The sequence below is a fragment of the Chiloscyllium plagiosum genome, chromosome 42 (genome assembly GCF_004010195.1).
Source record: "Chiloscyllium plagiosum isolate BGI_BamShark_2017 chromosome 42, ASM401019v2, whole genome shotgun sequence".
NCBI classification, from domain to species: Eukaryota; Metazoa; Chordata; class Chondrichthyes; order Orectolobiformes; family Hemiscylliidae; genus Chiloscyllium; species Chiloscyllium plagiosum.
Genome location: NC_057751.1, coordinates 10,134,125 through 10,148,963, shown reverse-complemented (window position 1 = coordinate 10,148,963; position 14,839 = coordinate 10,134,125). Strand labels below are relative to the sequence as shown.

Sequence of the window (14,839 nt, the reverse complement as noted above, 5' to 3'; positions counted from 1 at the left end):
AAGACCTGACATCACTTATTTTGCAATCAGTAAGGCGAATTGAAGGAGGGGTAACTACATCCTGATAAGACCAGTAGTTACAAATGAATACAAGCCACCTTGGCCAGGTGGATACCTTGGAGCATCTTTTCAAAAGAACATGAAGGTATAAAATACAATGATACCAAAAGCTAAAAGACTGGGATACATGAAGGACTATTTATTTAAATGTAATGAGCATGTCACCAGCAACTAATAATTGGATATTTACTTTATTATAAACCGAAAGAGGAAATGCTGGAAAATCTCAGCAGGTCTGGCAGCATCTGTAAGGAGAGAAAAGAGCTGATGTTTCGAGGTCAGTTAGACTCGAAACGTCAGCTCTTTTCTCTCCTTACTGATGCTGCCAGACATGCTGAGATTTTCCAGCATTTTCTCTTTTGGTTTCAGATTCCAGCATCCGCAGTAATTTGCTTTTATCCAGTACTTTATTATGAACTTTAACACTTTCCAAAGTTGGAAGAGATTTTTTGCTTGCTCAAATGGCCTATAGCTTATGATCAAAACTGGTAGTGCAGAAGGGTAACAGAGAATGGGATTAGGTACTGTCAAATCATGTAGTGCTAACAAAAATCACGTTTTGATAAATTTATATATCTCATATATAAGTCAACCAGCTTTCACGGTTAAGTTTAAGTCAGGCAGAGACAGAACCATCCTGAAAGAAACATTTCTTCATTCAGCCCAAGTCCTTTAACTGCCTCGCCTTAATATGAGTAACATCAGAGTGGAATCAAATCTTTAAACTCTTTCTTTGTTACTCACAACACAAACTCAGAAATAAAGCTAATTTGCATTTCTTTGAATGTACAGTACAAACTATGTCGAGCACAGGCGGCACCTCTATTGAAAGAAACAAAGACATTCTCCTCTCCTGAGTAGGGACTGCATTCCTGCCAAGAGTCTGGCACTATTGTGTTCAAAAGGAAGCAGAAAGCATCTGTGTTCTAGCATTTTCTGGAAACAGCACTCAAGTTCAAGTCGTGCTGAATATCTTTTGAGCGAGTATGACACGCCTACAACACTTACACATTTGCAAGCCACTGTTTGTCAGGAAAGCAAGAGTTCTATTTTTGTTGTGTGGGGTTTACGGCAACATATAATGTCCAGTATTTGTGTACTGCATGCCAGAATGGTGAAACAATCAAGTGTCACATCCCTGCTACAAGGTGACGTTGATTATCTTTCTCACATTTCATCACTCACAACAGATTTAGATTAGCCGCACCTCGCCCTCAGGTTCTGGCTCCAGCTCACACACACCCATAAAATTCATTTCTTTGGTGTTTATGTTAGATGCTGATTTTGATCTCATCCCAGTCTGAGTGTGGTTTGAAGTTGAGGACACCTTGTCTGCCGACAAGACTGTTCCATTCTGACGTTCCATCAAGTATGTTTCCAACCTTTTCAGGAGCTGTTTTGGGTTTTTTTTGGCAAACATTTCAACTCCTGCGGGGAAATAGGAAAAATGTTTGAACCAGTCTTTTGAAGTACAAGGTGAAATGGAATTTCAGACATATTGCGTTGATGATATCTACTATTTTCAGTTCCACTTCAAGGGAGGCAATGGTGTAGCGGTATTGTGATTGTAAAGAAAAACATCTTTGACCACAAGACCATCAGGCAGTGGTCAGCACATAGCAGCCTCGAGTCCCTACAGCAAAAGGAGTGGGTGAATCCTGTAACATGGTTCCCTGAGCAGACTGTCATAATTATTTGGCAGAATGCCACATCGCCAGAACTTTCCCATGAACATCAAGATGTAGCTGGCACTCCCCATCAGATCCTTTATATACACTTGGGTCTCTGTGCACCACCACACACTGCCCTCAAAGTGATTGCACTAGTGAGGAGAGTGCCACTCATTGCTCTGGAATGCTCCTTTGCAAAGAAGGTCTGGAGAGAAATGCAGTGGTTTTGGTCGAGGTTTGGACCGAGCTGCTCCGTAACGTAGGACTCTTTGCTCTACAGGTTGTCCCCTGGGACGCACATTGAGACAAACATCATCTGAGCCTAGAGGATTATCAACTCAGTGAAAGACGCTCTTTGGTCTGTCCGAAACATGTTGATCTTCCACTGTAATGAGCTGAACTCAAACGAGTGTCACAGACTGGTAGATTCCAATGTCCAGGAATACATGCTGAGGGAGGCACTAATGCTTGGGCAGCTGCTGCCAAAGCACAGTGGGGAGAGACCACTATATAAGGTCTTTTTGCTGAAGGATAATGAGTGCCTGTTCAGTTATCAGACCTTCTCATTGCCTCAGTGTGTGTAAACAGTGTCCTGCATAAGAAAGAAATACCTTTGGCTTTTGTCAAATTGGAATGTTTGTTTCTCTTGATACGCAAAGACTATATGGAACTGCCCAGTGAATGCAGATGAAGATTTTTTTAATGAATAAAGTATATCTTTTGCAATAAAAAAACTGTAATTGAACTCATAATCCAGCAATCCAGTCTAATGTTCTGGTTTGAACCCCACCATAGCAGAAGGTGAAACCTTAATCAATCCTCAATAATATAACTGATGTGGATATGAACATAGGAGGTATGGTTAGCAAATCTGCAGATGACACCAAATTTGGAGGTGTAGTGGACAACGAAGAAGGTTACCTCAGAGTACAACATGATCCTGATCAGATGGGCCAATGGACTGAGAAGTGGCAGATGGAGTTTAACTTAGATAAATGTGAGGTGCTGCATTTTGGATAAGCAAATCAGGGCAGAACTTATACAATTAGTAGGTAGATCCTGGGGAATATTGCTGAACAAAGAGATGTTGGAGTGCAGGTTTATAGTTCCATCCAAGTGGAGTCACAGGTTGACACGATAGTGAAAAGGTGTTTAACATGCTTGCCTTTATTGGTCAGGGCACTGAGTATAAGAGTTGAGAGGCCATGTTGCAGCTGTACAGTACATTGGTTAGATCACTTTTGAAATACTGTGTCAATACTGTGGAAGGACGTTGTAAAACTTGAAAGGCTTCAGAAAAGATTTACAAGGATGTTGACAGGGTTGGAAGGTTTGAGCGACAGGGAAAGGCTAACTACATTGGGGCTATTTTCCCTGAAGCATCAAAGACTGAGGGGTGACCTTCCAGTGGTTTACAGAATCACGAGGGACATGGATAGGGTAAACAGACAAGATCTTTTCCTTGGGGTTGTGGAGTCCAAAATAAGGGATATAGGTTTAGGGTGAGAGGGGAAAGATATAAAAGAGACCTAACTGGCAACGTTTTCACACAGAGGGTGGTGCGGGTATGGAATAAGCTGACAGAGAAAGTGGTGGAGGCTGGTACAATTAAAAGGCATTTGGATGGGTATATGAATAGGAAGGGTTTGGAGGGATATGGGCCAGGTGCTGGCAAGTGGGACTAGATTGGGTTGGGATATCTGATCGGCATGGACGGGTTGGACCGAAGGGTCTGTTTCCATGCTGGACATCTCTGTGACTCTAAATGCTGGCACCTGGGACTATATTATTTTAGGATATCTGGTGAGCATGACCGAAGGGTCTGTTTTGATACTTCTCTATGACTCTATAATTAAAATTTGGAATTAATAACTTGCCAAATGGTTTATTGATTCTTGTAAATTCACAAATGTCTTTTCGGGAAGGATATCCATCGTCCTTGCTGAGTTTGAGTCCAGATCCACAAGAATGTCGTTGACAGTGCACTGCTATGTGAAATGGTCCTCACAAGCCACCCAGTTGAAACAGCAGAAAAGGATAGTCATAAATGCTGGCCCAGTCGGCAGCACCCCCATCCCATGAACAAAAAGAAAGTCTCATTGTATTTTGACTGGGACTATCTGAGTGCCAACTGTCTGAGCAAACTAGGTAACAATGTTTTTCTAATTTGTATGAAGCCTTATCTCTCTATTGCAGGCTTTCACAAATCTGTTTTACATTTTGTGCTTTTAATGTCATTTAGACCACCAGCTATGAGACCCATTCTGAATTCATCAAACATTTAGGTGCAGATTTTCAAGTGTTTCTTTCAATATTTTAGGCATTCAACAGGCAACCTTATGAATAAGTCCAAGGAGTCCCTCAACCCACTAACAACGCATTATTGAATACAAGTCAAAAGAATTTCAGAGAAGCACATCTTGCACTTAATTTCTCACCTTTAAGAACCAATCCTGAATCAGAGATGGTTTTGTGCTGTGTCTTCCATATCTGATAAAGATGCAGGAATGCAGCCACATAGAAATCATTAAGGACTCCAATCACCTGCTGCCTTCGGTTACATTCTCTGTCACAAAACACACAGCTCTTAAAACTCAGCCAGAATTTAAAAGAATCACAATAATGGTCTTTAAAGGTAATAGTTCCAAATATTTCGTTTTCTCCCATCACAACTTGGTTCCCATTGTTAACATAGCAAGTAGTTAAGCAAGGGGATGGAGTTAATTATTCAATCACTGACTGAGCAGATATAAATGGGGAGCAGGAAAATCGACGTTTCAGGCAAAAGCCCTGCCCGAAATGTTGATTTTCCTGCTCTTTGGATGCTGCCTGACCTGTTGCGCTTTCCCAGAACCACACACTTGACTCTAATTTCCAGCGCCTGCAGTTCTCACTTTCATCTAGATATGAAGGGAGAACAGATAAGACTGGTGGGCAGAGGGAGCTGCAAGAATGATCAAGTGCTTTTGTGATGTAGTGGTGGTGTCTCTACCTTTCAGCCATTAGGTGTGAGTTCAAGTCCCAGCTGCTCCAGATGTGTGTTATACTATCTCTGAACAGGTTGGTGAGGAAATATCTGCAAGACTGACCAGTTAAAACACGTGAAAGCACAAAGAAAAACCTCCTGGTTTTCTGGCTCACCAGCTCTGCCAGGGACCACTTCAGCAGCCAAATATTCTGTCACCTGTTAATGTTCATGGGTCAGAGACAACTGCCCCACTGCATTTCTGTGTGTTGTCTGCTGAACCACATTACTAACGGGTGGACTGAATGCAGAGAGTAGATGAAATATTTTCACTGTAGTTTTCTTAATTCTTCAAGCACAATTCATTGTCCCCATATGAATAAATAGTCAATCGAAGACTTTGTAAAATGCAATTTCACGAAGACAGATGACGACACAATTGTCAGCCACAAGGGTGAGAACTGTTTAGTGGCACTGGTATTTTTTGGAAGTAAAAAGAAGAGATGTATCACTTCCAACAATTTTCTTGTTTCAATGTTTAATTTCTAATTGCCCTCTCATTTGATAGTAACAAACTGGGATTATTCTACGTCACCTACTTGGATAAACATTCTTCCCTCAAAGCTTGGATTGTGATTCTGGTGATGTTAATGGACATTAGACAGAAAGGGAAATTCTGCAACAAAGAAAATATGGTCAAAGTGAAAGCAAACAGCAGAATTCATGTTACACTCTCAGAACCTTAAAATGATGTGTCATTTAAAAATACTGAAACAGTCCATTAACATGTGAAATAAATCATAGATACTTATGTTCTACAATTAGGCTTCCTCTCAGAAGGAAAAAAAGCCTCGGACACCATTTCAAAACTCCAATGCACCTGCAATTTTAATACTGCAATTTTAATAAACTTAATCTGTGTACTCAGTAGAATTCAATATTAATGAACAGATTTATGTGGCCTTATCCAAAACAGACTCTTTCTGATAAATTTTCAACCAAATTAAAACTGGTAGATTTGACTAACTTGTATTGGATGCTGTGACAATTTGTAAATATCACGAGCCAAAGGTAAAGTCTGCAAATCCATCACCATGTACAAGGTGTGCATCAGACCAAGGAATCCTGTCCCACGTAGGTCAGTCCCTGGATCTGCACCTAGTAAAAATAAAGAATTCACATGCAGAAACAGAAGTCAAACTTGTTTCCTAGTTTGCTCTTCCAGTTCACAACTTCTTATGTCAATACGTCCTTTAGTTTTCATATTTATCAGACATAATGTGAAGAGATGACAACAGTTTTATGGATGTGGCAAACACACCTTCACATGAAACAGTTTAACACATCAAATTTCAGTTTTACACTGTCAGACAACTGTTACATATTATACTTCTTGTTACTGGTTCCAACATGCTTGTTGCTTCACAGTTCAAGCTCATTATAAACACGTTTTTGAAATGAATTCTTATTACATGTCCTGTCAGATTCCGATCAGGAACCCAGCAGAAATGCAGAGCCATAATTCCATTCTAACACTTCTCTTGTCATGTAGAAAGGGTGTGGAGGGCCAGGAGCTGGGAAGACCGAGAATTATTAAGTCCACAGCAGTTACAGGAGAGGTGGTTCTACATGGAGTGAGAGCCCAGCAGTGAGGAAAGGGATAGCAAGTCCAGAAAAAGGGATTGGAGGCCCAAAGAGTGTGGGAGGTGTGTCAACCTCCAGGGTGAAGGGGCCTTGGGACCAGAGTGCAGGAGGGAATGGAGGCAGCTCCTGTAGGTCAGGTCAAGAGCTGGGGGTAAAGAGATGTCAGGTCCAGATTCAGGAAGGAAACACCTGGTTCAGAGTAGGGAAGACAGTGTCAGCTCGCACAGGGGCAGAGGGGGGTAACAGGTCAGAAGAGATAGCTGGGGTGTGAATTAAGTTGGGAATCAGTTGAACAGTTACTTAGGAGTTTGATCAGTTCATTTTCCCAAAGTAACAATTTACTTAAGTTCATCACAATCCTCTAGATTCTCTAATTTGAATGAAGGCTTTCACTTGGGTCCAGGTGTTGGGAGATTACCCAACAGAATCTTCAATTTCCAAAGTAATTCCTGAAGAGTCTATAACGACAGGGATTCCACAGGATGCTCACATGCAACCTTCATCAATACTGGAATAACAACTGTCCCGCCATTAGCAAATCCCTGTTGAGCCCCAGCCTGAAATGCCATGGCATTACCATAACACAAAGATTCAATCAGAAAATTTCCTTATCCTTACCTTGAAACCCTAATAGTTCCCAATGTGATCCATAGCGTGCACAGTCGAACTTTGACCCAGTTAGTTTCTTGTAAATTGTCTGCAAAACCCGAATATGAACTTCCTGATCATTGTCCAAGGAGCCTGTGCCAAGAAACACATCAATATCTTTTGCAATTTAATCCCTAGTTATCACCTTGCCCCTAAAAACATATAAAATACATTTGGATTATCTGTGATTATATTCACCAGTGTTTTTTCAAGCTCCATCTTTGCTTTCATTTCACTCGAGTCTGAGATTCTTAAAATATCTAGTCTTATCAATCATCTTGTCAATTCAACCTGAAAACCCAGTGATATCTGCTTAGCGTGTGTTGGATACCTATACAGCTAGATCATTAAAATGTTCGACAACATATTCATATTGCACATAACCATACAGCTCAAGCTTCATTCTAAGAAATGAACACTTGCATTTAAGTAGTATGTTTCAAGATTACTGGACATCACAATGCACCTTACAATCATTTAAGTACTTTTTGAAGTGTGATCACTGTTGTCATATCACAAATGTGATAGCCAATTTGTTTTTATGATGTTCACTGAGGGATAAGTGTTTTCTATGACACCAGTGATAACTCTCCTGCCATTCAAGGTAATGTGATGTGATCTTTTATGCCTACACAGGCAGGGCTGAATATCATGCTAAAGACCACCCTCCATCAATGTAGTATTCCCGCAGTGTTGAGTTGGAGGGTCAGCAGTGAGTTTTCTGACTACGTTTTGGATTGGGCATTGTACACAGAACCTCATGGCATACAGGAGAGAGAAGTCTTCAATGAGCATTGACTGATCCTGACAAGTAACTTCCACGACCCACACATGATAAGGAGTACCATGCTGAATGTCAGGCCGTGACTAATGTGCAAAGCATGCTGTATCATCTCAATATACAGTGCACCAGCGCAAGATTCAGTCTTAGTTCAGATTCAATACACTGCTTGACACACTCACACTGGCCAATCGCAAAGACCAAGTCCCGCTCCTCCTGCAACTCCTTGTGCAATCGTGGAGGGCCAAAGAGAAAATGAGTGATGGCAGAAAGTCCTGTCCTCCGCATAGTAGGCTGGATGTTCTTCTGTAAATGGAAAGAAATTTGAGGTGCACAAGATAACGAGAGGCATAGATAGAGTTGATAGCCAGAGACTTTTTCCCGGGCAGAAATTGTTAACACGAGGGCTCATAGTTTTAAGCTGTTTGGCAGAAAGTATAGAGGGGGTGTCAGAGGTGGGTTCTTTACGCAGAGTTGTGGGAGCATGAAATGAGTTGCCAGCAGCAGTTGTGGAAGCAAGGTCATTGGGGATATTTAAGAAACTGCTGGACATGCATATGGTCACAGACATTAGGTTGACCTTACATGAGGATCAATGGTCGGCACAACATCGTGGGCTGAAGGGCCTGTTCGGTGCTGTACTTTTCCATGTTCCATGTTCTAAAATTACTAGACCCTATCAGATCTGGAATAGTGTTCAGCAAGCTTGCAGATCCTGTTATGTTTGGAATACCCTGCCCTTTACATCATACATGCTGCTGCCATGAAACATTTATCACATCTGACCTTGCGCTTTCACACAGCTCAAGTCTCAAACACTCTCTCCGAACACCTGGACTCCCTAACAGGTGAACCGTATCCTGAAAAGATCTCTGAATCTGTCAGATTTTTCAAGATTCTTCCAAAAAGGAATAAAATCTCTGAGGAATCAGTCTGAGAAGATATCACATGAAACCAAACCTTTTGCCAAACATTGGTTTAGAGGGAAAATGAAGAAGTGGCATTTCAAAAAGTAATTTTCTGAAACAAATCATCAAAATTAAAAGTCAAAAAGAGTCGTGCTGGTGCTGCAAAGGCGCAGCTGGTCAGGCAGCATCCGAGGAGCAGCAGGAGAGTCAACATTTCGAGCATTAGCTCTTTATTAGCCATGGGGGTGAAGATAGCTGGGAATGCAATAGTTAGATGAAGGTGGGGGTGAAGATGATTGGTAGGAGAGGAGAATGGAGCAGATAGGTGGAAAGGAAGGTTGACAGGTAGGACAGTTCAATAGGGCGGTTGGATTTGGGAATAAGGTGGGGAGATCAGGAAACTGGTGAAATCGACATTGGTCCTGTGTGGTTGGAGAGTCCCAAGGTGGAAGATGAGGTGTTCTTCCTCCAAGCATCGGAGTGGCTAGAATTTGGCGGTGGAGGAGGCCCAGGATTTGCATGCCCTTGGCGGAGTGTGAAGGACAGATGAAGTTTTCGGCCATAGCGTGATGGGGTTGATTGCTGTGTGTGTCCCAGAGATGTTCTCTGAAACATTCTGCATGTTGGTGTCCTGTCTCCCTAGTGTAAAGGAGACCACACCCAGAGCAATTGACACAGTAGATGAGGTGTTTGGAGGTGCAGGATAATCTCTGCTGGATCCCTTCGGGCACTGGATGGAGGCGAGGGGGCTGGTACGGTTGCAGATTTTACACCTCTTGCGGTGCCAAGGAAAGGTGCCGGCAGTGGAGGGTGGTTGTTGGTGTGCGTGGACCTAATGAGGAAGAGGTGGAGTGACTGGTCTCTCCAGAATGCTGAAATGGGTGGGGAGGGAAATATATCTCTGGTGGTGGAGTTTGACAGTAAGTGGTGGAAATGGCGGAGGATGATGCACTGTATCCCGAGATTGGTGGGGTGTAAGGTGAGGACTAGGGGGGTTTCTGTCCTTGTTGCGATTGGAGGGATGGAGTTCCAGGGCGGATGTGTGGGAAGTGGAGGTGATGCGCTGGAGGGCATTGTTGACCACGTGGGAGAGGAAATTGCAGTCCTTGAAGTAGGAGGCCATCAGGGATGTTCTGGAGTGCAAGTGGTCCTCCTGGGAGCAATGGCGGAGGAATTGGGAGTAAGGGATAACGTGTTTACAGGAGGCAGTGTGGGAGGAGGTGTAGTTCAGGTCACTGTGGGAGTCAGTAGGTTTGAAGCAGATGTCCGTGTTGAGTTGATCGCTGGAAACGGAGATGGAGAGGTCCAGGAAAAGGAGGGAGGTGTCCAAGATGGTCCAGGTGTACTTGAGGTCAGGGTGGAAGGCGTTCATGAAGTTGATGAACTCCTTGTGGGAGCAGGAGGTGGCGCCAATAAAGTCATCGATGTCGCGGAGGAAAGGGTGGGGAATGGTGCCGGTATAGCTGCGGAAGGTGGACTGTTTCATAAACATAATGAAGAGGCAGGCATAGCTGGGGCCCATGTGGGTGCCCATGGCTACCCCTTTCGTTTGAAGTAGGTCGAAGGATTCGATGGAGAAATTGTTAAGTGTGAGGACCAGTTCAGCCAATTGAATGAGTGTGTTGGTGGAAGGATATTGGTTGGGTCGGCGGGAGAGGAAGAAACAGAGGGCTTGGAGATCTTCGTCATGATGAATGGACACGTAAAGGGACTGGTTGTCCATGGTGAAGATCAGGCACCAGAGGCCGAGGAACCCCCAGTCCTCACCTTCCATCCCACCCAGCTCCGGATACAACGCATCATCCTCCGCAATTTCCGCCACCTACCATCAGACCCCACTACCAGAGATATATCTCCCCTTCCCGTTCAGCATTCCACAGAGACCATTCCCTCAGTGACTTCCTCATTAGGTCCCGAACCCCCACCAATCCACCCTCCACTGCAGCACGTTCTCTTGCTGCCTCAAGAGGTGTAAATTCTGCACCCACACCTTCCCCTCACCTCCATCAACGGCCCCAAAGGATCCTTCCACATCCGGCAGAAATTTTCCTGCACCTCCAAACACCTCATCTACAGTGTCCATTGCTCATTAAGTGATCTCCTCGACATTGGGGAGACAGGATGCCAACTTGCAGAACATTTCAGAGAACGTCTCCAGGACACACGCACCAATCAACCCCATCGCCCTGTGGCTGAACACTTCAACTGCCCCTCTTACTCTGCCAAGGACATGCAAGACCTCGGCCTCCTCCACCGCCAAATTCCAGCCACCCAACGCTTGAAGGAAGAACACTTCATTTCCCACCTTGGGACTCTCCAACCACAGAGGATCAATGTCAATTTTACCAGTTGCCTGATCTCCCCTTCCCCCACCTAATCCCAGAACCAACCCTCCAACCCGGTACCGCCCTCTTGAGCAGTCCTACCTGTCCATTTGTCTTCCTATCTGTCCGCTCCACCCTCCACTCCAACCTGTTATCACCAACCCCATCCTTGATCTATCTATTGCATTCCCAGCTACCTTCATCCCCAAGCCCCAGTGCCCTCCCATTTATCTCTCAGCCCCCTTGGGCTCCCCCCACCACATCCCTGCTGAAGAGCTTCTGCTCAAAATGTTGACTGTCCGGCCCCTCGAATGCTGCCTGACTGGCTGCATTTTTCCAGCACCACACTTTTGACTCTGATCTCCAATATCTGCAGTCCTCACTTTCTCCCATCAAAATTAAAAGCTGAGCATTCTGCTCTTGCTTTTATGGTCTGACATTGTGCTTACCCTGTACTCACAAAGATCAGCAGTTTGAAAATGCTGAAGTGCTTCATTAAAGGAGATGAGTGGGGTGCTTCCAGTAAAGTCATTTGGACCTGGAAAAGAACAATGCATTTCAGTACAAAAACTGCCATTAATTTTCAGTTAAAAATCACACAACATCAGATTGTAATCTAACAGGTTTGTTTGGAAGCACTAGCTTTCGGAGTATTGTTCCTTCATCAAGTAGCTGTGGAGCAGGATCATAAGATACAGAATTTATAGCAAAAAATTACAGTATCGTGTAACTGAAACGATATATTGAACAAACCTAGATTTCTGTTCAGTCTTTCATCTTAGCTCAGACAATGCATTAAAGGTGTGAGTCTGTCTTTATCCCAATCTTGATTCAGACTGGTTTTGTTTCCAAATTGGAAATTTATAAAATATTACATGATTGACTGCCTGCAGATTGTCTGCTTTTTGAGCAAAATAGAATGTGTCTGTAAATACAATTCTGCAAATGCAAATTCACCCTTGCATGTGTGTGTGCATAAATGAGACAGAGAGAGAGGGAATGTGATTGTGTGCATGAGTGTGAGTGTGAGTGTGTGTTTGCGTGAGTGCATGCTTGGCAGAGTGTGTGCATGAGTGTTACAGAGTGTAAGCCTGTGAAAAAGGATGCGTGTGTGTGTGTTTGAAAGAGAGAGAGAGAGAGACTATCGTGTAGTGGGGTCATCTGTAGTGTGACATAAACCCAAGGATCCAGTTGAGGCCATCCTCACGGGTATCAGCCTCTGCTCGGCCACTCTGCATTGTTGTGTATCCCGAAGTCTGCCTTGGAGAATGGTCACCCGAAGATCCGAGGCCGAATGTCCCTGACCGCTGAAGTGTTCCCCGACTGGGAGGAAACATCCTTGTCTGGCAATTGTTGCGCAGTGTCCATTTATCCGTTGTTATAGCAGCTGCTTGGTCTTGCCAATGTACCATTCCTCAGGATGCTCCGAGACATGGTACATTGGCAGGAGTATGCCCTGCGACATGGTATATGGACTTCGGGATACGCAATAAAGCAAAGTAGCCAAGCAGAGGCTGATAGGCAAGTTTGGTACACATGAGGATGGCCTCAATCGGGACCTTGGGTTCATGTCACACCACAGGTGACCCCACACACTCACGCGGACCCTCTCTCATACACATGCTCTCTCTCAAACACACATATACATCACACCACCCCACACACACACACACACACACACACACAGAGGTTTACACTCCAGCACACTCACTCACGCACTTTTCCAAGCATGCACACACGCAAACACACACTCTCTCACATGCACATACTCTCTCTCTCTCATGCATGCACATGCACACATAAATCTATGGAGTGAATTTGCATTTGCAGAATTGTATTTACAGATACATTTTATTTTCCTCAAAAAGCACACGACCTGCAGGCAGTCAATCTATGTAATATTTTATAAAGTCCTATTTTGGAAATAGAACCAGGCCGACTCAAGATTGGGATACAGACAGACTCACACTTTTAATGCATTGTCTGAGCTGAGATGTCACCTTTTTTAAGAAAAACCTTAAGTTATCGAGAATGTGACTTCAAAGAACTTCTGAGATTTACATATTAATGAACTGAAACCTTCAACCCATTCTAAAAGATTAAAGACTTAACAGCAATCTAGGTTTGTTCAATACATCGTCTACGTTACACAACACTGTAATCTTTTGCTATAAATTCTGTGTCTTATGATCCTGCTCCACAGCGACCTGATGAAGGAGCAGCACTCTGAAAGCTAGTGCTTCCAAATAAACCTGTTAAACTTTAACCTGGTGTTGTGTGACTTTTAACTTTGTCCACCCCAATTCAACACTGGCACCTCCATATTAATTTTCAGATGATCTTTTACCCAAACAAAAGAAAATTTCAGACTCTCCACTCAGTTTACATTAACCAAAGTTTTCAAATCTATACACAGCAACTGTGATTGTACCATGTTCAGTTAACTATGAAACACTTCATCAAAATGACAAAGTAACCTGTGTAACCTACTCAAGCATTTCGTAGGCCATACTTCTGATGGTGAAGTTTGGCAGGTTCCTGCAATATGTAGCCAGGGTATTGGGGCTTGATGCCAGCTGTTCTAGGACATTCTTCTGAGGTGATGTCATTTTAAGTGGGGAATCCTGCTGAGCATGCCAAGGTGTGTTTCCAAGTCTGCTTGATATGTTGCTCTGGTATTTTACTTTGGCTGTGTTAGCAATTGAGGAATCAGAATGTTAAACGTCATTAAAACAGCCTGCTATGAAGAGGAATCCTTACTTTCCATTCCTCAAAAAGAAATTCTGAGACCAATGAGTAGAAAAAGAGTACAGAGCTTTGCTCATTCAATTAACACTTTGAACTTTCCCCTCCGATATGTCAAAGCAAGGCAACAAAAAACATAAGAAAAAGCAGGAGTAGAACATACAACCCTCAAGCAGGCACAACACTTAATATGATCATGACCAACCAGGGCCTCACTCTTCTTACCCTCTCAAGAGCTAAATCCCTTCATTGCTTTGATTGAGAGACAAAAAAATCGATCTAACTCCAGAGACAGTATATTCCTGTTAGGGTGAAAGGAAAGGCTGGTATGTGTAGGGAATGCTGGATGACGAAAGAAATTGAGGTTTTGGTTAATAAAGAAAAGGAAGCATATGTCAGAAATAGATAAGATAGATCGAATGAATCCTTAGAAGAGTATAAAGGCAGTAGGAGTATACTTAAGAGGAAAATCTGGAGGGCAAAAAGGGGACATGAGATAGCATTGGCAAACAGAGTTAAGGAGAATACATTAAGGACAAAAGGCTAACTAGGGAAAGAATGAGGCCCCTCAAAGATCAGCAAGGTGGCATTTTTGTGGAGCCACAGGAGATTGGAGAGATACTAAACAGGTATTTTGCATTAGTGTTTACTGTAGAAAAGGACATGGAAGAAATAGAATGTAGGGAAATAGAGAGTAACTTCTTGAAAAATGTTCATATCACAGAGGAGTAAGTGCTGGATGTCTTGAAACACATAAACGTTTGGCCACTTCTGGAATATTGCTTGCAATTCTGGTCTCCTTCCTATTGGAAAGGTGTTGTGAAACTTGAAAGGATTCAGAAAAGATTTATAAGGATGTTGCCAGGGTTGGAGGATTTGAGCTATAGGGAGAGATTGACTAGGCTGGGGCTATTTTCCCTGAAGCGTCGGAGGTTGAGGGGTGACCTTATAGAGATTTATAAATTCATGAGGGGCATGGATAAGATAAATAGATAAAGTCTCTTCCCTGGGGTGGGGGAGTCCAGAACTAGAGGGTATAGGTTTAAGGTGAGAGGGGAAAGACATAAAAGAAACCTAAGGGGAACGTTTTCACA

The 14,839-nt window shown here is 43.3% G+C and overlaps 1 protein-coding gene across 4 annotated transcripts in view; it reads right to left on the bottom strand.

The window, feature by feature from the left end:
• Positions 1-390: 390 nt before the first annotated feature.
• The window catches only part of elmod3 (ELMO/CED-12 domain containing 3), a 41,175-nt gene continuing 26,726 nt past the window's right edge, over positions 391-14,839 (bottom strand). For all 4 annotated transcript variants that reach the window (XM_043681359.1, XM_043681358.1, XM_043681361.1 and 1 more), the window contains 7 exons: positions 11,450-11,538; positions 7,951-8,074; positions 6,958-7,080; positions 5,723-5,853; positions 5,295-5,371; positions 4,169-4,296; positions 391-1,488 (listed from right to left, as the gene is read on the bottom strand). In XM_043681359.1, coding sequence (XP_043537294.1) covers positions 1,253-1,488; positions 4,169-4,296; positions 5,295-5,371; positions 5,723-5,853; positions 6,958-7,080; positions 7,951-8,074; positions 11,450-11,538 — 908 coding nt within the window. In that variant the 3' untranslated portion in view covers positions 391-1,252. The remainder of the gene's footprint in view (positions 1,489-4,168; positions 4,297-5,294; positions 5,372-5,722; positions 5,854-6,957; positions 7,081-7,950; positions 8,075-11,449; positions 11,539-14,839) is intronic.